This window comes from Triticum dicoccoides, chromosome 2A, assembly GCF_002162155.2.
Source record: "Triticum dicoccoides isolate Atlit2015 ecotype Zavitan chromosome 2A, WEW_v2.0, whole genome shotgun sequence".
NCBI classification, from domain to species: Eukaryota; Viridiplantae; Streptophyta; class Magnoliopsida; order Poales; family Poaceae; genus Triticum; species Triticum dicoccoides.
The window spans coordinates 176,325,551-176,349,831 of NC_041382.1; the positions used below are offsets into that span (position 1 = coordinate 176,325,551).

General features: G+C 40.0%; 1 protein-coding gene across 1 annotated transcript in view; it reads left to right on the forward strand.

Moving 5' to 3' along the window:
• Positions 1-4,858: 4,858 nt before the first annotated feature.
• The window catches only part of LOC119357768 (vegetative cell wall protein gp1-like), a 61,192-nt gene continuing 41,769 nt past the window's right edge, over positions 4,859-24,281 (forward strand). Inside the window, exon 1 of the mRNA XM_037624606.1 lies at positions 4,859-5,157. Within this exon, the coding sequence (XP_037480503.1) occupies positions 4,859-5,157 (299 nt within the window). The remainder of the gene's footprint in view (positions 5,158-24,281) is intronic.

Below are 24,281 nucleotides of genomic sequence, written 5' to 3' on the forward strand. Positions count from 1 at the left end.
TTCTCTTCTGAGCTTATTCAAATATTCCCTTTTAGTGAGACTAAATACCTTTCCCCCTTTTTTGACCACATGAAGATTCAACTAATGAGACCACTCCAAGAAGTACAAGATATCGGACAACCAAGATCATTTCGGAATGAAGAGGATTTTATCATGCATTATAATAATGGAAACTGCAATGGTTGAAGACTCCGAAGACTAGGAGAATTTGAAGGCCCTGTACAATTTCTAGATTTGTATGACCTAGGAAGGCACCCCTTATGGAACTTGGCAAACTATGGAAGCTGTCAATACCCGAGATCAAGGTGTATTGGAGAAAGACCGGAACATGGAGAGTTGAGAACTCAAAGTTTTGTCAAGAAAACCCTAAGGCAAGAGATATCAACTATGGAAGATAGTTCATGGCAATGACAAGGGCAGAAACACGGTTATCCGTGATGTCATCGCCACTGATACTATGGTCACCGAGCTGAGCTAAGGATTGGATGGTAGAAGGCTGATGGAGTACCTAACAGTAAGATGAAGTTTTAACCTTAGCCGGTGTATCACCAGGATCTGGAGTAGTACATCAAGAAGTTTAATATGGACCTTCAGGAAGCCGTATTTTGACAAGGAGCATTTCATGGAGAACTTAGGTCCAAGAAGCTAAAGTGGCCAAGCTGGAGGAGCAAAACCTCGAGATATCGGAGATTCGTCAGGAACTGAAGGACAGTAGGACCATGGTTCATGTGAAGGATGCTGAAACCAGAAGTTTGGAATGCAACTCCAGAATATTGAAGGACGTCACGAGAGACTTCACGTCAATAGAGTTGATCTGGCAAAAGAACTTGAGAAAGACAAGCATGATCGGAAGAAGCCATTGGAGGCATGAACAAGGCTTGAAGAGTTGGAGACGTTGAAGATTTATTGACCTTTAGAAGACCAAACCCCTGTTATATACCTACGTTAGATGCGACGTTTGTGAGCTGTCATTTGTTTGATGTTTTTCCAATAGCCACAGATAAAATCTGTCTTTTCAAAACCATTGTTTGTATTGTGCATCCCTCTCCCTCTCTCTCATCTCACCCCAAAACCCTTGGACCCAATAGAGGATGAATGGAGATGAGCTTGTATTTTCTAGACCGATGAGTCAATTGGAGACAGGCCGATGGATTCAGAACATGGGGGATCACATGGAGAATAACTCTATAGTTGGAAATGATATGACCCAGCATGCTCTTCAATGCTTTGAAGGAGGTGCTGCTACTTGGTGGAGGATATACCAAACCATGAATGGATGGCAAGGAGTAACCACTTGGAGAGAATTAAAGTTGACTCTGCAAAGATCTCACCTTGTGTCCCAGAAGTTGAAGCCTTATGGAAAGTATATGAGGAAACCTTGTGCATGCAAGATTTGTGGAGAAATAGGACACACCCATAAAGAACACAAGGATGAATGCCCTAATTGTGAAGGAAGTCACCCAGTTGAAGAATGCCCAACTAGGCAGATTACTTGTTTCTTGTGTGAAGGGATTACCCACTATCCTACTCAGTGTCACATTTACCCCATGGTACGAAGAACCGTACAACAGAAGAAAGAAGTAAAGAAAGGAGCCCTTATGGAAATTTTAGAAGAACCCGTGATGAAGGAAGATGTGGAGCACACACCTAAAGAGGACCCAAGTAAACCCTGCACTAAGTCTTGCTATTCATGTGGAGAAGAAGGACACATCTCCCAAAATTGTTTGAATGGGGATCTAGTAGAATTCCCGACGGAGGAAGTAGAGTATGAGCCACAAGAAATAGAATCCATGATTGGAACGGAAAATTCCAGGAAGAGAAGTAGATTGGATACCAGAAAGGACCTGAGTCATATCACCTATTACAGGTGCAAGGAGTCAGGGCACTACCTCAGCAGTTTCCCAAAAAGGAAACCTCGAGACTTGTCAGAAGTAATATGTTTTCGTTGTAATAGAGCAGGGCACTTTGCCAGAGAATGCCCCAAGGAGAAGGAAACTTGTGCTAGATAGTTGAGTTTGCAACAAAAGAAATGGAGTAGTAGAAGTGAGAACATTTTATTTTATATTGAGGTGTTGAGTTGAGACATGTAATGGAAAAGCGAGAGATTGTAATCAATTGAGAGCGAATAAAGTTAGCATCATTGGTACTGATATGGATTTTATGAGTCGTTACTCTATGAAGAAGGATTTTGACCATTTCTGAGGATATGAGAAATATGGTCTAATGAAGATTTATGAATTTTAAGGGTGGTAGTACCCTGTAAGAACCCTTGACCCCTGGAAAAGATAAGGATACTCCACTGAGTGGATTTCGGACAAAATGAATACGAGTTTTGTCTTGATATGTGTGATACCCCAAGACAATGTGGGATGAAGTTGGAGACAGTCAGTTGTTTGGACCAAATGTGATCAAGGAGTCAGAAGAGAATGTTAAGTTGATTCGAGATAGACTGAAGGTATCTCAGTCCAGGCAGAAGAGTTATGCAGACTAAAAAATGCAAGGAGGTAGTATATGAAATTGGAGACAGAGCATGTCTTCGTGTGTCCCCTCTGCGAGGAGTTAAACGAATTGGAGTTAAGGGAAAGTTAGTCCCGAGATTTGTAGGACCATACCGAGTTTTGGAGCGTATGGGAGAAGTGGCCAACAAGTTGGAGTCACCCAAAGGACTGTCAGGAGTTCATGACGTGTTTCACATTTCCCAGTTGAAGAAGTGCCATGTAGAGATGGCCAGTATTCCCCTGTAAGGACGCTTGACCCTAGAAAGTATAATCATATTCCACGAAGTGGAATATGGACTTCATAAGTATAAGTTTTTATCTCGATATGAGGGATACCCCACGAGGATGAAGAAATAAATTACTATTGGATATAAAGCAGGTATGATGTCGGAAATATGGATCATGATGAGTCTGAGTAATCATGTCCTAGTTTGGTGCCAATAGAAGGAAGGAAGACAGTACAATTGGATGGATTTAAGAATACTAGGAAGTTGGAATAATGATCAGTTGCCCGATGATAAGTTCAAGGACTACAAGTGATGAGATGGGCCATAACCCACATGCCCCAGGACCTACCAAGAAGAAAGCACATTCTTGCTGAAGGAAAAACCCTGAAAGAAGTTGCGATTTTATCGGCAGACGATCTTATAGGAGTTACACAAAACCTGAGAGATTGTGAAGGAACGATAGATATTTGTTTGGCTTGCAGAATCAATGGATTTATCCGAACCTTGATTCATCGACAAGAGAAATTCTGCAATGCTTGTGAGGATGACCGAGTGTTAGTATGCGAGATTCGCTAAACTGCATACATGGTAATGATTTGGGTGCGGGATGGATTGATCACCATACCGACTTACTCTTATTGTTCGCCTTGCTATATGGGATGGTAAATCTGAGTGACTTACCTATAGTAGAGAGACGACGATCGAAACCTTGTTTAAGCCTTAGAATGGTATAGGTATTTTTCCCTTGTACAAGGCAGTTTTTGCCAACCATAGGTTATACGGTGAGGATCAACCCAGACCCATTTCCTGCAGGAGAAACCATAAATGGTTGACCACCATGAGATATCGATAATTGTTTAGTATTGGCGCCAGATCCGTCAGCTAAGAAGACCCAGTCACAGAAGAACCTTACCAAGATGAAAGGACAAAAGAATTGAGGAAAAGGTTATGCCGTTACCGGAAGAGCCCAGAGAAAGGAATTATACTAAAGATCTGAGAAGACCGGCCCTGTCAAGAATAAGGATGGAGTATATGAGTATTGATGGAACCGTAACAATGCTTCTAAGGGTGGTAGCACCCCAGACCCCGGAGATGATTGATGAAATTTTGAAGAGACCCCGAACCTAACCTATTTCTTCCTAGCCTCTCCGAATCTTGAGGATGAGATTCATTTTAAGGGTGGTAGGTTTGTAACATCCCAAAATTCTAAATTTCAGAATGTTATAATAAATAGATAGATTTGATTGATTGTTTGATTGATTATCTAAAAGTGAGTGAATTCGAAACTTTTTGAAAGTTAAATGAGAGGGAATAAAAGGACTTTCCCAAACTTTCATATTTGCTTTCTGATCTCCATGAATTCAAATTCTTTTCAAATACAAAACCCTTGAGCAAAGATGATATGACTTCTTCCATTTAAATTAAATGAAAGGGTATTTGAAAATAATTGAATTTCATTTGGAAATATTTCAATTCATAAACTTTAAGCAACTCAATGATTTTCATGAGAGAAGATAAAATGACTTCTTCAAAATATATGAAATATGAGTTGGAAGTTTTAAAAGAATTAAATTCAAAGTTCTTTTGAATTTATTTTCAATTTGGAGTTATTTGAGTTTTATTCAAATTATTTTTCTCCAAAAATAAAATACATGGAAAATAGGGTAACATGATTCCCTACAATAGAAAATTGGAGAAAAATTAATTTGAAATCATTATGGTATTTTTAAAATGATTTTGGTGGATTTTATTAGAGCAGGAGCACTGTTTGAATTATCTGAATTTGTGTGGATTTTATTTAAGGCTAGGAAAATGTTCAGCTCGTAGGAAATCTTTTTCTGAAAATTTTGATATATTATATGCCTATAGTTTATTTTATCTTATTTGTGGTTATTCGTATTTTGCAGTCAGTAAAAAAAGTTTTTTTTAAAAAAAAAATATTTTCTTGCTCGCCGACTGGGCCGGCCGAACACCCAATCGGGCCAGGCCAAGCCCAGCCCGGCCGCGCCATCCCCGACCTCACGCAGGAGGCCGGATCCCGCATGCCACCGCCGCCACCTCGGCGTCCGAGCCGTCCCCGCCGCGGACTCCTCCTCGCCGCCTCTCCTCTTGACCCCTCCTCCACGCCACCCGATGCCCCCCCGCCTATTTAAGCCGCCGCCCGACCCCGCCTCTCTCTGCTCCGCCGCGCGGCTCCTCGCTTTCCGCCATCGCCACAACTCTAGTTCACCGCCGTCGCCGCATACTACTGCTGCTGTTGCCGCCGCAACCACCGCTGCACGCACGCCGCCGTTCCGCCTCGCCTCGCCGCTGCTGCCGCCCACCGCCGCATCCCGCCGCGAATGCCGGAGCTCGCCGAACTCCCCGGAGTCCGCAGCCTTGCCGGAGAGCTGCCGGTTTTCCGCTGAAGACCGCCGAACCGCCAAGGACCGGTATAAAACCGAACCCTAGATCAGTTATTTTTGGGTTTCTCGGTTTTTCTTTAAAACGCGATTTTCTTTTAGTCTAACTATTTGACGAACGTTCGTTAGTTAGGGTTGCATCGAACGATTTTTCGTTCGTTAGCGTTTGTTAGGGAACGTTCGTTTAGTAGCCTTTTCGTTTTATTTTATTTCTGGCAGGGACCCGTCTGTGATTAAAGTTTTACAAACTAGTCCCTAATCTTCAAACGACCACATCTTTTTACCCGTTTATCCAAATTCAACGAAACCAACGCCCACGTCTTCGTTATGATCTCCTCTATCCAGTAATCCAACTCAAACATGTTTTTGAAACTTTAAAATTTGAATTAGATCAGATTTGAATTCAAACTTCGTTTGATCATAACTTGAGTTCCGTAGCTCCGTTTGAGTTGATTCTTTTTGCAAGTCGAAGCTCTTCACCTAAACTTTCTGATAAAGCCAAATTCATATAATTTTGGTACTGTTAGAAATTGTTTTATGTTGCAAGAGTTATTTTCTTGGTTTTGAAGCTTTCCGAATCGTCTTCTTCGATCTTTCTAATCTTTTGAGTGATTTCTTATGTGTGGTTACTACTGCGTGCTCACGATAGATTGAACGGAGTATGACAAGTAGAACTATCAAGAGTTTTGAGTGCGAATCATCTTCATCAATAGTACAGGCAAGTTCACACTTTGATCATACCCTTTATCACCCAGTTTTTATGCATTAGTTCCAATCCTCAAACATTGCATGGTTAGGATGTCATTAACATGTGGGTTGGGAAGTAGATGATGAGGTAGAACCTATTGCCATTTTATTATCAAACCCTGGGAGTTACTTATACGTTATGCTTATATCGCTATGCTATGCACATAGACGTGGATTGGTTTGAGAGAATTCATGAAAGATGTGAGAGATTATTGTTAACTAAGGTTTAACTTAAGGTGGCTACTTTAATACACCACTGGGTGGATTGCTTGGGGCACCCTGGGGATATACCAGTGGACTTGCCCGGACACCTGGGGATATACCAGTGTTGTCCTAGGAGATCCCAGGGTTACCGTGTGATCATCCTATGGTTCGCCACCCAGGCTCAAAGGGATCATAAGATTATTCATGCTAGAAACTTCCGTGTGCAGCCACAAGCTATTATGGGCTCTAGCATAGTTGAGTAATTTACGTGAAGCTCTTGAAGAGGTGGATCAACAGGTAGTGGGTTTTGTAGGTTTGGTATGGTCTACCCAGACTAGAGAGTTAATGTTTCTGAAAGACTGTGTCTCGGTCATCCGTTTCTCAAACATCATGTAGTGCGAGAAATCCAATGGAGGCGATCGAGTCTTGTGGGGAAAAGTGCGCAAACCTCTGCAGAGTGTACAATCTAATCATGGTTAGTCGTGTCCCCAGTTATGGACAATCTTGAGTCTCTGGTACTTGGATTATCATATTGATCTCATCACGTTACTTAAATAATTTGTTGGGTTAATGATTATTATTTTGGGATTGAGTTGGAGGAACCTTCTCAATATTTTCAACCAACTTTGTAGTTGAGCAAAATGTATTCCTTTGTAGTAGGGAAAAATTGGCTTTTCGCAAAAACTATAACCATAGAGCTTTTCCACCAGCCAAATATGCATGTAGTGATAGCCATTATTCATCATTATCCTCTGGTGTGAATTTGCCAGTACATTCAATGTACTGACCCTTTGTGGCTGCAACGTCTCATGTTGCAGGAATCTTACGACGAGTAAGTGATACGTTAGGGTTACGATTTCTACACTCAACTTTGCCGTTGGTGTTGACGGGAATCCCCAACCTTGTTGTTACTTCCGCTATTTTGGATTGAGGTAATAGTATTTTACGTTACTTATACATGTGATTTACCTATGTTATAAATCCTCGAGTACTGTGTGTGTCAGCATAACGATCCAGGGATGACACTTAAGCACAGAGACTTGATCCATTCGGGTCGGGTCGCTACATCATGTTGATCTCCCAAAGGAGAAGTGGTTTAAATAATCCTCCCACTGAGGTAAAATTAGTTGCACCTATTAAAGTTGAAGAAAAGACTATCACTTATAATGATCCTATTGTTCCTACTGCTTATATTGAGAAACCTCCTTTCCCTGTTAGAATAAAGGATCATGCTAAAGCTTCAACTGTAGTCAAGAAAAGTAATATTAGGACACACAAAACCCCTGTGCAAGTTAAACTTGAACCTAAAATTGCTATGGTTAAAGAACTCTTGGCCGATAATATTGATGGGCATGTTATTTACTCCTGCAATGAAGCTGCTAGAATTGCTAGACGTGATGCTAAAAATAAACATAGACATGTCGTAGGCATGTCTGTTATTTCTGTTTAAATAGGAGATCATTGATATCATGGCTTAAGTGATATGGGTGCTAGTGCAAGTGCAATACCTCATTCCTTATACAAAGAAATTATGCATGATATTGCACCTGCTGGGATAGAAGAGATAGATGTTACAATTAAGCTTGCCAATAGAGATACTATTTCACCAGTTGGGATTGTTAGAGACGTTGAAGTCTTGTGTGGGAAAATTAAATATCCTGCTGATTTTCTTGTTCTTGGTTCCCCACAAGATGACTTTTGTCCCATTATATTTGGTAGATCCTTCTTGAATACTGTTAATGCTAAGATAGACTACAACAAGGATATTGTTTCTGATGGTGTAGGGGATATGTCTCATGAGTTTAATTTTGCTAAATTTAGTAGACAACCCCGTGATGAGGAATTTCCTAGTAAAGATGAAATTATTGGTCTTGCTTCTATTGTCGTGCCTCCTAGTGATCCTTTAGAACAATATTTGCTAGACCATGAAAATGATATGTTTATGAATGAAAGAAGGGAAATAGATGAAGTATTCTTTAAACAGGGACCTATTCTGAAACACAACTTGCCTGTCAAAATCCTAGGGGATCCTCCTCCACCCAAGGGTGATCTCATGTTTGAGCTTAAACCATTGCCTGATACTCTTAAATATGCTTATCTTGATGAAAAGAAGATATATCATGTTATTATTAGTGCTAACCTTTCAGAGCATGAAGAAGAGAAATTATTGAAAACTCTGAAGAAGCACTATGCTGCCATTGGATATACTCTTGATGATCTTAAGGGCATTAGTCCCACTGTATGTCAACACAAAATAAATTTGGAGAAAGTCGCCAAACCAGTTATTGATCACCAATGACGGCTAAATCCTAAGATGAAAGAAGTGGTAAGAAAGGAAATATTAAAGCTCCTTGAAGCAGGTATAATTTATCCCGTTGCTGATAGTCAGTGGGTAAGCCCTGTCCATTGTGTCCCTAAGAAGGGAGGTATTACTGTCGTTCCTAATGGTAAAGGTGAATTGATTCCGCAAAGAATTATTATAGATTATAGGATGGTGATTGATTTCCGCAAATTAAATAGAGCCACTAAAAAAGATCATTACCCTTTGCCTTTTATTAATCAAATGCTAGAAAGATTATCCAAGCATACACATTTTTGCTTTCTAGATGGTTATTCTGGTTTCTCTCAAATACCTGTGCCAGCTGATGATCAAGAAAAGACTACTTTTAATTGCCCTTTTGGTACCTTTGCTTATAGACGTATGCATTTTGGTTTATGTAATGCACCTGCTACCTTTCAAAGATGCATGATGGCTATATTCTCTGACTTTTGTGAAAAGATTTGTGAAGTTTTCATGGATGATGTCTCTGTTTATGGATCCTCTTTTGATGATTGCTTGAGCAACCTTGATCGAGTTTTGTAGAGATGTGAAGAAACTAACCTTGTCTTGAATTGGGAGAAGTGCCACTTTATGGTTAATGAAGGTATTGTCTTGGGGCATAAAATTTCTGAAAGAGGTATTGAAGTTGATAAAGCTAAGGTTGATGCTATTGAAAAGATGCCATGTCCCAAGGACATTAAAGTATAAGAAGTTTCCTTGGTCATGCCGGTTTTTATAGGAGGTTCATTAAGGAATTCTATAAAATTTCTCGTCCCCTGACTAATCTCTTACAAAAAGATATTCCTTTTGTCTTTGATGATGATTGTGTAGAAGCATTTGAAATACTTAAGAAAGCCTTGATTTTTGCACCTATTGTTCAGCCACCTGATTGGAATTTACCATTTGAAATTATGTGTGATGCTAGTGATTATGCTGTAGGTGCTGTTCTAGGACAAAGAGTTGATAAAAAATTAAATGTTATTCAATATGCTAGTAAAACTCTAGACAATGCCCAGAGAAATTATGCTACTACTGAAAAGGAATTCTTAGTAGTTGTATTTGCTTGTGATAAGTTCAGACCTTATATTGTTGATTCTAAAGTAACTATCCACACTGATCATGCTGCTATTAAATATCTTATGGAAAAGAAAGATGCTAAACCTAGACTTATTAGATGGGTTCTCCTGCTACAAGAATTTGATTTGCATATTATTGATAGAAAGGGACCTGAGAATCCCGTTGCAGACAACTTGTCTAGGTTAGAGAATGTTCTTCATGACCCACTACCTATTGATGATAGCTTTCCTGATGAACAATTAGTTGTCATAAATGCTTCTCGCACTGCTCCATGGTATGTTGATTATGCTAATTACATTGATGCTAAATTTATACCACCTAGTTTCACATACCAGCAAAACACAAAGTTTTTCTATGATTTAAGACATTACTTCTGGGATGACCCACACCTTTATAAAGAAGGAGTAGATGGTCTTATTAGACGTTGTATACCTGAGCATGAACAGGAACAAATCCTACGCAAGTGTCACTCTGAAGCTTATGGAGGACACCATGCTGGAGATAGAACTACACATAAGGTATTGCAATCTGGTTTTTATTGGCCCACTCTCTTCAAAGATGCCCGTAAGTTTGTCTTATCTTGTGATGAATGTCAAAGAATTGGTAATATTAGTAGACGTCAAGAAATGCCTATGAATTATTCACTCGTTATTGAAACATTTGATGTTTGAGGCTTCAATTATATGGGACCGTTTCCTTCCTCTAATGGGTATACACATATTTTAGTTGCTGTTGATTATGTTACTAAGTGGGTAGAAGCTATTCCAACTAGTAGTGCTGATCATAACACCTCTATCAAGATGCTTAAAGAAGTTATTTTTCCGAGGTTTGGAGTCCCTAGATACTTAATTTCTAATGGTGGTTCACATTTTATTCATGGTGCCTTTCGTAAAATGCTTGCTAAGTATGATGTTAATCATAGAATTGCATCTCCATATCATCCACAGTCTAGTGGTCAAGTAGAACTTAGTAATAGAGAGCTTAAATTAATTTTGCAAAAGACTTTTAATAGATCTAGAAAGAATTGGTCCAAGAAACTTGATGATGCACTATGGGCATATAGAACTGCATACAAAAATCCTATGGGTATGTCTCCGTATACAATGGTTTATGGTAAAGCATGTCACTTACCTCTCGAGCTGGAACATAAGGCATATTGGGCCAGTAAAGAGCTCAATTAATTCAAACTTGCCGGTGAGAAGAGGCTTTTTGACATTAGCTCACTTGATGAATGGAGAACCCAGGCCTATGAGAATGCCAAACTGTTTAAAGAAAAAGTTAAATGATGGCATGACAAAAGGATACAAAAGCGTGACTTTAATGTAGGTGATTATGTATTGCTATACAACTCTTGTTTGAGATTCTTTGCAGGCAAACTTCTCTCTAAATGGGAAGGTCCTTACGTTATCGAGGAGGTCTATCATTCCGGTGCCATAAAAATCAACAACTTCGAAGGCACAAATCCGAAGGTGGTGAATGGTCAAAGAATCAAACATTATATCTCAGGTAATCCTATAAATGTTGAAATCAATGTTATTGAAACCGTAACCCCGGAGGAATACATAATAGACACTTTCCAGAATGTTTCAAACTCTGAAAAGGAATAGGTATGTGGTATGGTAAGTAAACCGACTCCAAAACAGTTCTAAAGGCAATTTTTCTCCGTTTTGGAATTTAAATCAATAAAGAGGCTAGCCAACTCGCTCCCAGGAGGCTCCCCCAATTTGGAGCTTCGTTGGTCATTCGATCGAAGTCGTTTTGGTCAACCAATGTGTCTCAGCCACCTGATCTAAACCTCTGGTGTTTACTCTAGTTTTCACTACGCTATAATATCTTAAGGTCCATGACTGGTGGACTCGTCCAGCCTTCCTATTGGCTGGGTGAACCATTCACAGGTGCAAATGGACCTGTCCCCGTGTGACGCGCGTCTCGCGGATGTCGTGGGTGACCTAGCCCCAATCCACAGCAGCCACATCCCTCACTCCTCTGCCTCCTCCCTTGTCCGCCACCGCATCCATTCCCACCCTCTTCTCCTGCCACTTCTGCTTCCTTCCTCCTCCCCGGATCTACATCCCATATGAGCAGTAAAAATAGCGGCGGCAGAGCACGGGGTTGGTGACAGCGGTTGGACGAGGTGGTCCACAGGTGAGGAACGACCGCCATTTATCCGGCCACCCCACCGGAGCCTTGGCGGCTAAGGCTGCAGTGGCGCTGCCAGTCCCTCCTCTTTCTCTCTCTCTCTCCGATGCCACTATTCCCCTCCCTCATCCATCGACACAGCCTGGTCCACCTCATCAAGAGCTCTCGACGGTAGGGGGAATGGCAGCGACGGTGGCTGCTGGACAGTAGGGGCTCGCCGAGGTGGTCCATTCCAAGGAAGAGGGAGAGGATGCCGGTGACAAGGTGAGCTTCACCTACCCCCTCTCTCTATGTATTTTGTATAGATGGACTCTCTTATGTTTATCTCGAGAGAAATTTTATTTTTTTTCAGTTTTTCTTAGATGTACTTTGATCTGATGTGAATCTTGTGGTCACAATCAACATGTTTATCTTGGCTAAATTATGAGTTGTCTGAATCCGATGTTGTCCGCACAACTAGGAGGGGGTGGAGATGAAATGGGGCCAAATGATCCCGCGGCAACAATAGAAGATCTGAATTTGTGTTGCTAGGGTGCAGACTAACCTGACTTCAAGGAAAAACCTAAAGATTCAAGTGCAATTTTCTCCTTCCAATTCCATTTTCAGCAGCTTTCAGAGATGCCTCTTCATTTGTTAGAAAAAAACATTGAGATTCAAGTGCATTTTTCCTGCCAATTCCATTTTAAGAAACTTTCAAAGATGCATCTTCATTTGTTAGAAAATATTTTTTTGAATTATGAGCTTGGTCTTTCAACATGGCATACAAAATGTACTTTTGAATATAATATTATGTTGCTACTTGCAAAGTTTTTTGAGTGGTAAATTGTTTTTCAAATTTCCAAGGACATGTTAATTTTATGTGGCTTTAGAGGAGTATATCAAGTTATCAGCAGGGTGCATCAATGGCTCACAGCGGAGGAAGCTGCCACGACTGCTAGTGCTGCAGCAAGGCACTAGCTAGCTAGGTGTTGCAGACACAATAAGTTTGCATTTCGCTTCAGAATTCAGAGGAGGTCAACATTTGGTTTATAGTCCTAACAAGGTCAAACCTTTTCCCTATTTCATTATTTGTCCCTCAAATTGGGGCTAAATAGTGTTTGTGATGGAAATTTTCGGGTTGGTATTGGCATTGGTTTGTGGGGATTACAAGTTGATAAGGAATTCATGCTTGATGGTCATGTATTTTAATGTCGTGATTTGTGTTGATGTTCTGCATATGTTCCGGAAAGAAAATAGTAGGACAAAGCTATAGGAGAACTCTGGTGAAAAGAATTATTTGCTTCGTCAATGTGAGCTTGCTTATTTGGTTCTGCTTGATATATGTTGCCAACCTTTGTCCTTGTCTCCTTCGTGCACCCATCGTCTTCTAACATTCGCTCATCATCAGGTATAAAGGGAGTTATGTCCATGGTAGAGGTGCAGATCAAGGAGGTCGGAAAATGGGACGAGGTTGGGTGACGTGTACGAGGGAGGAAAATGGTGTAGGTCCTTGTTTTTTTGGTGATGGTAGTTGCATACTTCAATGAAGGAAGGAATCCCTAGCGCATACAATGACGTTAATGTTGCTAGCAGCAGGGGACGGAAGCTTGGCACATGTATGTGTCAACCTCTTATTTGTTAGTGTTGCCAGCTCTGGGAAATGCATGCCTAGTGGTTGTTGCATATATGCTATGGCTACATTAGCAAATTTGTTTTAGGTGAGAGAAAATGTCTTTTTGGTTCATACACTGTTGTTTCAGTTAGTAGTAAATAGTGATGATGCTCATGGAAACTTTCAGGACATTGTTGAACTTCATCTCGTCATTTAACAACTTTGATTTCTAATTAGCACGACGATCTTCACCAAAATTTATGTCAAAAAGGAAATTAGTTGGAATTGGTTTACTGTCCTGCTGAGATTGAATATCCACATTATCCAAATCCCAAGGTGTCGAGGTTGATTCCTATTTTTCTTTATTTCTTTTTATTTTTCATCTAATATATACTGACCAATTTTTTGTATGCATGTCACTAATTATTTTCCCGCTTGTTCAATACGTGATGCGCGTAGAGATTAGCTTTGACAATTCATGCATTCTAGTTTGTAGCCTGATAGCTATATAAACAAATTACATTAGTGATTCAGGTTTTTTTTCACTCAGACATACAGTGGTTAGTGTTGTTAATCCATACATAGTCGTATTTGTAGGTTGATGTTATCGTATCTTTCATTCAATATCTTGTGCAAAGTTACATGCATATTTTTCCTTCTTTGGGTTGTATACCTGTTTGATTTCTGGACCCATATTTTAATGGTTCTCTTGCAGGTGATGTGAAGGTTAGCTACTGTGATCAAGGAAATAACATGTATCTGTGTGGTTTGTTCTTGCTGTTGATCGGAAATTGCCGTGTTTAAGGTATGTTGTGCCCGGTGCTACTAAATTCTATAGAAAACCTATAGTTGTACATAAAACATTCATCTGACATTACATGATGACAAGCCAAACACTTTGCCACCTAGGATAGTCTATATTTGTATTTCCTTCAGTTATCTCATATTTCCAGTAAAAAAACTCTTCACTTTGGGGTTTTGGAATGATCTTTAGGAAGTTGGTGACGAGTTAGTAGAACTGATGGAAATTTCGCTTTCATTAGACCATGACATGACAAAGACGCCACTGCGTGATGTAGTCTTTGGACTTAAGCCATCTCATATGTACAATAACAAGATTTGTCGCTTTGGTTTTTTAGAATAATATTCGATAAGTTGGTGAAGAATTAGAGCGAAAGTTACGCTCATGAGTAGTATTTCTTGTACAAACATCCAATTAATTCTTAAGATGCAATATAGACACTATAATAGTACTACTTTAGTCAAATACATTATCCATTGATTGTTGTAGTGAAATGTCGATCTAGGTATTAATTTGCAGAATCTTGCACGACAAACTATAGGCATGTGATCTCTATGGTGTTCCGGTAAATAAAGAAAACTGGAACATGTGCCTTCAAGTTTTCTATTTATATACAAAAACCATGCATTGGTACATATGAACATATGAATAGTACTCAAGAAGATCTATTTTTTGTCATGTTTGTGAGTTTTCTGTTATTTCCTCTAAGTGTGAATAGGACTGAAGAAGATGGACATAACCTTTAGGTAATTTCACTTTTTTTGAACCACAAATCATAGAACAATAGTTCTATGGTATATTTTCATTAAAAAACAACATGTTACAAAGGGAAAGGATAAAGCAAAAACAAAATAAAAAATATCTAAGCTAATGGGGCAGATCCCTTATCCAATTTCAGTTTTGGGCAACATGAGAATCATTTAAAAATTTACCTGACAGCCTGCTTGAACAAGGTGGAATACTTGTCTTTGATCTTGTGTTGAAGTAGTTGAAGATCCTTTTTTAATTCAAGCCTCCAATTTGAGACTGTCGGCTGGATGTTTCCGAAGACCTTGCCATTTCACTTTGTCCTCGATTAATAACATATTACAAATTTATTTGTTTAAATAGGGTAGGTTATTTACGAAGGTATACCATTTCTATTAACCGGATAATTTACATCTTGGCAAGGACTTATTGGTGCAACCTGGTCATAATTGCTCGGCCAATTTCCTAACCCAAATCCAGAACCGCTTCATATTTAGATCTTTACGTGCTTGATGAAATGCCTTAGAGACTAAGATCTGCACTTTGTTTTTCTCCGTTCTCCTTCTCACGGATTAACCGATGGATGTAAGACCCAGAGAAGCATTTGGAACTGGTCTGCAGTGTCTTCCAGTTTATGCGTATATTCTTTTTTTTTCATGCTGGTAAAATGTTATTGGCTCGCTCATCTGCACACACCTTTCATTGTTGCTAATCCTAAGAATCCAATCAATGAAATAGCTGGTGATGTTTGCTGTGGTACGCAGTTAAAATTGCTACATATAGTTCAGTTTGAGGCAAGGTATTGACTGCAATAATATAGGACTATAGTGTTTCAAGCTATTAATACAGATAAGATTTTGATTTGCCTGCATTTGTAGATTTTTATCGTGCATATTCCACCTTTTTTCCTGCTCAAATTAACCACCTAAGTTGACCTGACCATGACAGTTGTGAATATTGAGGTACCTGCAAAAATGGTTGATAAAGATAAAGATGCAGTTAATTGACATCGTTATTTGGTAAGGCAATCACCAAACTAATATTGTGAGCTCACGGACATTCTTAGCAGGTGTCATTTCTCACTACAATATTTCTGATTTTTGGTTTGATTTGACTAGCAGTGACAGTGGTCAGGACGACGCAGTTGTTGAGATTGATGGCAGAGAAAGAGCTATGTAGTGTTTCAAGCTATTAATGCATAGAATATTTTGATTTGCCTGCATTTGTAGATTTTTACTCGTGCATATTCCAGCTTTTTTTTCCTGCTCAAATTAAACACCTGACCATGACAGTTGTTGTGAATATTGAGGTACCTGAAAAAATGTTTATAAAGATAAAGATGCAGTTAATTCACATCGTTATTTTGATAAGGCAGTCACCATAATAATACTGTGAGCTCACGGACATTCTTAGCAGGTGTCGTTTCTCACTACAATATTTCTGATTTTTGGTTTGATTTGACTGGCAGTGACAGTGGTCAGGACGATGCAGTAGTTGAGATTGATGACATAGAAAGAGCTCTGTAGCCCGATTAGGAAACTAGGGATGGTGGCTCAGTAATTAATGTGCGATGAATCATTAGTTCTGAGCGACCATCCTTGGATGTCACTATGACGACCACCTCTGCTTGTACTGACGAGGGCATCTAGGTTGCATCTAGACCACATATCCTTTCGAATAGTCCCTACTGCCATTTAGTGTATTAACATATATTCTGTTATCCTCTTGTTAGGCAAATTTAGAGAATCTGGATGTTGAATTAGGTACTTCTGGTATGCCTGGACTACAAAAGTCAATATAGTTGATGTTCATCAGTCTTTCTGGATTGTCCACCTTTCAGTTGGGTTAAGCCTCTTTTTCTATTGTATGCAAATGAAACATACTTGATGTACCTCTGGTATGATAAAAGAGATCGCCCTTTCCTTTTGTAAAGTTTTCTTCAGATGATGTTGTGGAGGTTGATTTAAGAATTTATGTGTTCATTAGTTCATTACTTCCTTTACCATTAGACAGTGGTGTATAAGTGTTGCATCTGACCCTATTTTGCCGGGAAATATGAATGAAGTGATAGTTCTTGCAAACATGGACTCCTCTTCGTTGGACGAGGATAACTAAAATACTAATCTAGCAGGCAATAATTACATGGTTGATCTCGGTTTTGTACATGTTAGGTGAGCATTATCAGTTTTACTTCCCATAAGAGAGTGTATTTTAGAGCTGCAGATTGTTTCTATTTAAGAGCAAGAAGCCAAATCATGTTGTTCATTGTAAATCTTGAAAAACTTGTTGTTTATTGTCACTTCTATCTATGTTATAAACTTTTCTTCCTGGTGTGGTACTTGTCAATCTTGGTTTGCCTTCCATTGCAGCAGACCAATATGTCCTTGTTTCTTCAATTGATTCCTCATTTCATGTCTGCACTTCTATTACAGTAGAACAACATGTTATAAACATGGCGCTGGGCATTGTTTGTCCAGTTGCCTTCAAAAGATAAGATATGGCTATAGAGTGGATCCATCACTAAAGAGATGACAAATGTGGTGCAAGGCATTGTTTGTTCAGCTTCTTTAAAAAATGAAGGAATTACATTGCATCTGACCTATAAAGGGGCTATGAAGGACAAAATGCTATGGATCCAGAGTGGGAGGGAGAGTTACGGACAACGTATCAAGGACAAAACGTGACATGGATTCCTAAGTTCCAACTTACATAGCAAAATTATATAGAGAGAATGCCATCATTTTGAAAACTCTATTACATAGTTTGAAGCTATGTTTCTCTCAATTTTCACTATTAAAAGGATCCTTATTGTTGCCAATTTGTCAAGCACTTATTGTCAAATAACTCTTTATTTGAAATGAGACCTTGTGCCATTTGGCACAAGGGGTAAAGTTATTATGCATCTTATTGTAGACGCAAGCCTTCATTCTGTTTTATTAAGAGGGGTTAAATTTGTTACCATATGTGCTTGCTCACAACTAAACCAACTAAAGCATGAATTTTCTTTTCAATATGTTTTTTTCAAACTCAGATATCTAATCATGATAACCATATTTTCAACTAAAACAATGTTTACTTAGCTGGTTTGTACATGTTATACAAATATAATTTTTTAAACTCGGATTTTGCACCGTGATAACCATATTTTCAATATAACATGGTTTAACACATGAGCTTTGTACTGCCAATATCGAAGAGGCTCTTGCAAAATGAAACTATTTTCATCGACAACATGGCTTTAGTGGGTCTCTGCGCCATTTGGCGCAATGGGTCAACTAGTATTTAAGAAAATAGGAAAATAAGAAGTAGTCCGGGAAGGACACGAGGCGTCCACGAGGGTGGAGGGCGCGCCCCCTGCCTCGTGGGCACCTTGTGCACTCTCCGGACTCCGTTTTCTTGCATGATACTTCTTTTAGTCGGTAAAAATTCATTATATAACCTCCCGTAGGTTTTGACCACCGTATCATGCAAATATCTCGTGTTCTTGTTTCGAGCTGTTTCTGCTGCAGATTCGGAGCAAGATGTCTTCTCAAGAGTCAGTCGGGGAGAGTTGGGTGTCTCATCCGACACCGGGACCAAGAGCAAATAGTGATGCTGACCACTTTGGGCCGTCAACGGAAGAAGAGATGGAGGCCGACTTGAAAAGAATAGATGCCATGGAAGAGGATCAAGAAGTTACTTCTCATTTCCGATTTGGATTAACGGTGGGGGAACTGCTCAGCCATTCCAAACTCGGTCATCCCTTCCAAAGTCAGATTTCTTTCTTATGAAAATATAAAAAAGAGTGTTACTTGTTCTCCCGCATCTATGCAACATCCATGGGTGAAAGGAGCTTTAGTCCTCACGGGAAAGCTCCGAAAAGAAATAATGGGCCTCAAGCAGCAAGTCAAGAAGCTTGAAGAAGAGAATTGTATCTTGAGGGCATCATCGCCAAGAATATCACATCACCACCTACGAAGAGGGAGACATAAACACATGGGTATGGGCACTCCCCTTGGCAACTGCCAAGCTTGGGGGAGTGCCCCGGTATCATATCACCATCACTTTTATCTTTACGTTTTCTTAGTTTGATCCTTTTGATAATATCTAGTAGAATAAAGTTTTAGTATGATCTAGTAGTGAGTTTTGCTTTATGATCTTCCTATGTAATCGAGTCCGTGAGCTATATATAATAAAGATTAGTGTTGAATCAAGGGCTTGATTATTTTGCTATGATCTTGAGGGAATAAAATAAAAGAGAAGAAATAAAAAGAAATAAAGGGATCATATGGATCTTGTGGAGAGTAATGAGCTCACATATAAAGAGTATGATGAATAAAAATTGTTGAGAATTGACAAACATAGTTTTGGTCATCGTTTCAATTAATAGGACGTAATAAAGAAAGAGAGGTTCACATATAAATATACTATCTTGGACATATTTTATGATTGTGAGCACTCATTAAAATATGACATGCTAAAAAGTTGATGTTGGACAAGGAAGACAACGTAATGGGTTATGTTCTCTTGCATCTGAGATAAATTATATTGTCATGGATCATCCAACATGTTGAGCTTGCCTTTCCCTCTCATGCTAGCCAATTTTTTGCACCAAGTAGATATACTACTGCTTCCAAATGTCCTTAAACCCAGTTTTGCCATGAGAGTCCACCATATCTACCTATGGATTGAGTAAGATCCTTCAAGTAAGTTGTCATCGGTGCAAGCAATAAAAATTTCTCTTTAAATATGCATGACTTATTAGTGCGGAGAAAACAATGGTTGATATGTGGACTTGCTGAAAAGCTCTTATATTGACTCTTTCCTATGTTATGATAAATTGCAGTTGCTTCAATTATTGAGATTATAGTTTGTTAGTTTTCAATGAAGTTTATAATTCATACTTGAAACTGTGAATGAATTGTTACTTTAGCGTAAGAGATCATATGACAATATATATACATATATATGTTGTTGTTCTAAGGATGACCATGATGCCCTCATGTCCGTATTTTATTTTATCGACACCTCTATCTCTAAACATGTGGACATATTTTTCGATTTCGGCTTTCGCTTGAGGACAAGCAAGGTCTAAGCTTGGGGGAGTTGATACGTCCATTTTGCATCAAGCTTTTATATCGATATTTATTGCATTATGGGCTGTTATTATACATTATGTCACAATACTTATGCCTTTTCTCTCTTATTTTACAAGGTTTACATGAAGAGGGGGAATGCCGACAGCTGGAATTCTGGGCTGGAAAAGGAGCAAATATTAGAGACCTACTCTGCACATCTCCAAAAGTCCTGAAACTCCAGGGGAGTTATTTTCAGAATATAAAAAATATTGAGCGAAGAAAGTACCAGAGTGGGGCCACCCACCATCCACGAGGGTGGGGGGCGCGCCCCCTGCCTCGTGGGCCCCCTGGTGGGCCTCTGCTGCCCATCTTTGGCTATATGGATTCTTTCGTCGAGAAAAAAAATCATAAGCAAGCTTTCGGGAAGAAACTCCGCCACCATGAGGCGGAACCAATCTAGGGCTCCGGTAGAGCTGTTCTGCCGGGGAAACTTCCCTCCGGGAGGGGGAAATCATCACCATCGTCATCACCAACAATCCTCTCATCGGGAGGGGCTCAATCTCCATCAACATCTTCACCAGCACCATCTCATCTCAAACCCTAGTTCATCTCTTATATCCAATCTATGTATACAAACCTCAGATTGGTACCTGTGGGTTGCTAGTAGTGTTGATTACTCCTTGTAGTTGAAGCTAGTTGGTTTACTTGGTGGAAGATCATATGTTCAGATCCATTATGCATATTAATACCCCTCTGATTATGAACATGAATATGCTTTGTGAGTAGTTACATTTGTTCCTGAGGACATGGGAGAAGTCTTGCTATAAGTAGTCATGTGAATTTGATATTCGTTCGATATTTTGATGAGATGTATGTTGTCATCCCTCTAGTGGTGTCATGTGAACACCGACTACATGACACTTCACCATTGTTTGGGCCTAGAGGAAGGCATTGGGAAGTAATAAGTAGATGATGGGTTGCTAGAGTGACAGAAGCTTAAACCCTAGTTTATGCGTTGCTTCGTAAGGGGCTGATTTGGATCCATATGTTTTATGCTATGGTTAGGTTTACCTTAATACTTCTGTTGTAGTTGTGGATGCTTGCAATGGGGGTTAATCATAAGTGGGATGCTTGTCCAAGTAAGGATAGTACCCAAGCACCGGTCCACCCACATATCAAATTATCAAAGTACCGAACGCGAATCATATGAACGTGATGAAAACTAGCTTGACGACAATTCCCATGTGTCCTCGGGAGCACTTCCCTTCATATAAGAGTTTGTCCAGGCTTGTCCTTTGCTACAAAAAGGATTGGGCCATCTTGCTGCACCTTATTTACTTTTATTACTTAGTACTCCTTACAAATTACCTTATCACAAACCTATATGTTACCGACAATTTCAGTGCTTGCACAGAATACCTTACTGAAAACTGCTTATCATTTCCTTCTGCTCCTCGTTGGGTTCGACACTCTTACTTATCGAAAAGGCTACGATAGATCCCGTACACTTGTGGGTCATCAAGCCACGACACCCAGATGTTTGAATTTTATTCCCATTTCTTGCATGGGACCTATAAATTCACCCAAAGAAACACATGTGATTTTTCAGCAAACTTTGGTGCATTGGAGCATGTGCTTGTAGTTCAAATTTTAATTATGCACATTAAATGCCCAGAAACTCAATTAATTCATAAAAATGCCAAACGAACCCGGAATAATTCCAAATTTAAACACGACACTCATGTACTAGTTGCATGTTCACTGTACGTAAATGTTCTAGCAATTCAAACACCAGCCTTTTTGTCCGTAACACCATTTTGTATTTCAACATAATGAAAATTTTGGGTATACCTTAAACGATTTACTAGAAAGAATCGTGTGGGATGCGATATAAAATATCTTGGTGCACCGTCTTGTCTGGCTTACGCAGGAAGCTTCGTCGTCTACAGATCACCGCCCCCGCTTGAACCACACTTGCACGATTGTTTCTTACAGCACCGAGCGAAATTGTTTTGCCACCACGGAAATATCTATCTCCCCGCCTCCTCCCTCCTACCAAAAGCCACATTTCCACTATTCCTCCTTGCTTTCCAAGTTCAAACATTCATTGCTGCTTACTGGCAGCTCAGCCTCCTTGTCGGTTACCCTTCTTCTTGCAGCGCCGCCTCCTCGCCAGCGACCCTTCTTCTTGCAGCGCCGCGTCCTCGCCCACGACCCTTCTTGTTGCTACGCGGCCTCCTTGCTACCGACTCTTCTTCTTGCTGCACGGCCTCATCGATATGGTCAGGTAATCCACACCCACCCACACCATCTCCTCCTTTCCCATCCCACATGCCCCGACTGATGGAGCGACACCTTCCACCGAAATCACTGCCCCCTCCTCCAATTAAGCGCCACCCACAGCCATTTTACATGCAGTATAATGTGGAGCTGGGTAGCATGCGGCCGCATGCGCGAACGAGGTCGCTATGGCTGCTGTGCGTGTCGACCGCCAGATCTTGGAGGAGCACCTCGTCTTCGAGGCCACCGTCGACACCATCGCGTGGTTGTCTACTTTAAAATACAGTTTGTGATGTTTTCTCGAGGCCACCACAAGTGCCTTCTAGTGATTTGTCCTTTGTAATGTTAATATGCAATCTGATGTTCATTTAATAGTTTGATCCTCTGAAATGTAATGTTCAGTTAACACTTTGGTCCAACAATTGCTACATTTCATAGTACTGTTCTCAAGCATTCTTTGTTTTGCTAACTGTCTTATCTTCTAGTACATGTTTCTATTCTGCAATGTCATGCTCAGTTAACTATTTTGGTTCATTTGTTATGCTTTCCATTTAATGGTTTGGTTCAGTTCTGCAATTTGATTTTCATTTGTTGTGGGTACAATTTTGTATTTTTATGCATGTGACACCAATCGAATTTGGCTGTACTCAATAAATATTCTACTGATAGTATGGCAACTCTCAGTTAACATGGTCAAGATCTTCCTTTTGTGTGTTGCAAGGAAACAATGGGAGACACTGCGGTTTACCATTGAGGTTTGTTCAAGCAGGGTCCTTTGGCTAATAGCACATTATTGTGCAGTTGCAGGAATCATTCTAATATTTAGGTTTCTTACAATTTGGTCTTGCACATGTAGGTCCTGCTGTCAGAGGCGTAGACCCACTGTTCGACCCATTTTGCATATGGGGAAATGATATGTCCATGAATATCAGTCAAGTCAAGAAACTCAGAAAGATTGTTAGGATGAAGAAACTTGCAACGAATAACAGCAAGATCTTTGTTTGCACAATGAAGAAGACATCAGTCAACTATAGGATGGTACCAACTCTTTTACCTTGTTTTTACCCCTGGCCCCATTTCAAAATTTACAACAACGATTTATGCATACCTTTGTTTTCAGTACTTCACAAAGCAGTTCACCGATGATTACCTCTCAAACCACCTGCATGGTCAAGAGGCGAGGAAGGTATTCATTCAACACCCATGGTACAATATTGAAGTCTTGCTGAAGAGGATGAAGGTTGGGCGGGCAATTATCCATAGCCACTCGCCTAAAGTTGCAAGGACATTCAACATCACTGAAGGCTCAATATTTGCCTTCCGCTTCTGCAGTTTCCCACATGAGATTCATCTATCTATTTACCGTGTATGATGCTACTTTCCAAAGGTTTTTGATGCTGCATGTGAAACTTGGTGCTGTTGTGTAATGGCGTAACTGAGTGCCGAAGCTATCTGATGTAATTCGATTATGAAATCCTGGTTGCTTTTATACGGATATGAAATATCTGGCGTGCTTTATAAGAAATATCAGTTTGATTAGTATATGGATTATCAATAATAGGCTAATTACCCTGCTTATTGGGGTTTTCTATTGCAAACGGTTACTGATACGTTTCCAACGTATCTATAATTTATGAAGTATTCATGCCTTGTTTACAATAGTTTTATATGATTTTGGTATGATTTGATTAGAACTAACCCAGACTGACGCTGTTTTCAGCAGAACTACTGTGGTGTTGTTTTTGTGCAGAAATAAAAGTTCTCAGAATACAATGAAAATCAACGGAGAATTTTTCTGAAAAATATAAAAAATACTGGAACAAAAATCTACCGAAGGGGAGTCTCGTGGACCCCACGAGGGTGGGGGCGCGCCCCTATGCCTCGTGGACTTCCCGTGGGGCCCCTTGACTTGGTCTCGACGCCAACCTATCCTATAAATGCCCAAACCTCCATAAAATAACCTAGATCAGAAGTTCCGCCTCCGTAAGCCTCTGTAGCCACGATAAATCAATCTAGGCCCTCTCTGGCACCCTGCCGGAGGGGGCCATCATCACCAGAGGCTATGGAGGAGGATCCCAGAGGGGCCATCATCACCATAAAGGCCAAGGACCATAGGGAGAACCTCTCCCCATCCAGGGGGAGTCCATGGAGGAGGAAGCACAAGGGGGAGAACCTCTCCTCCTCTCTCTC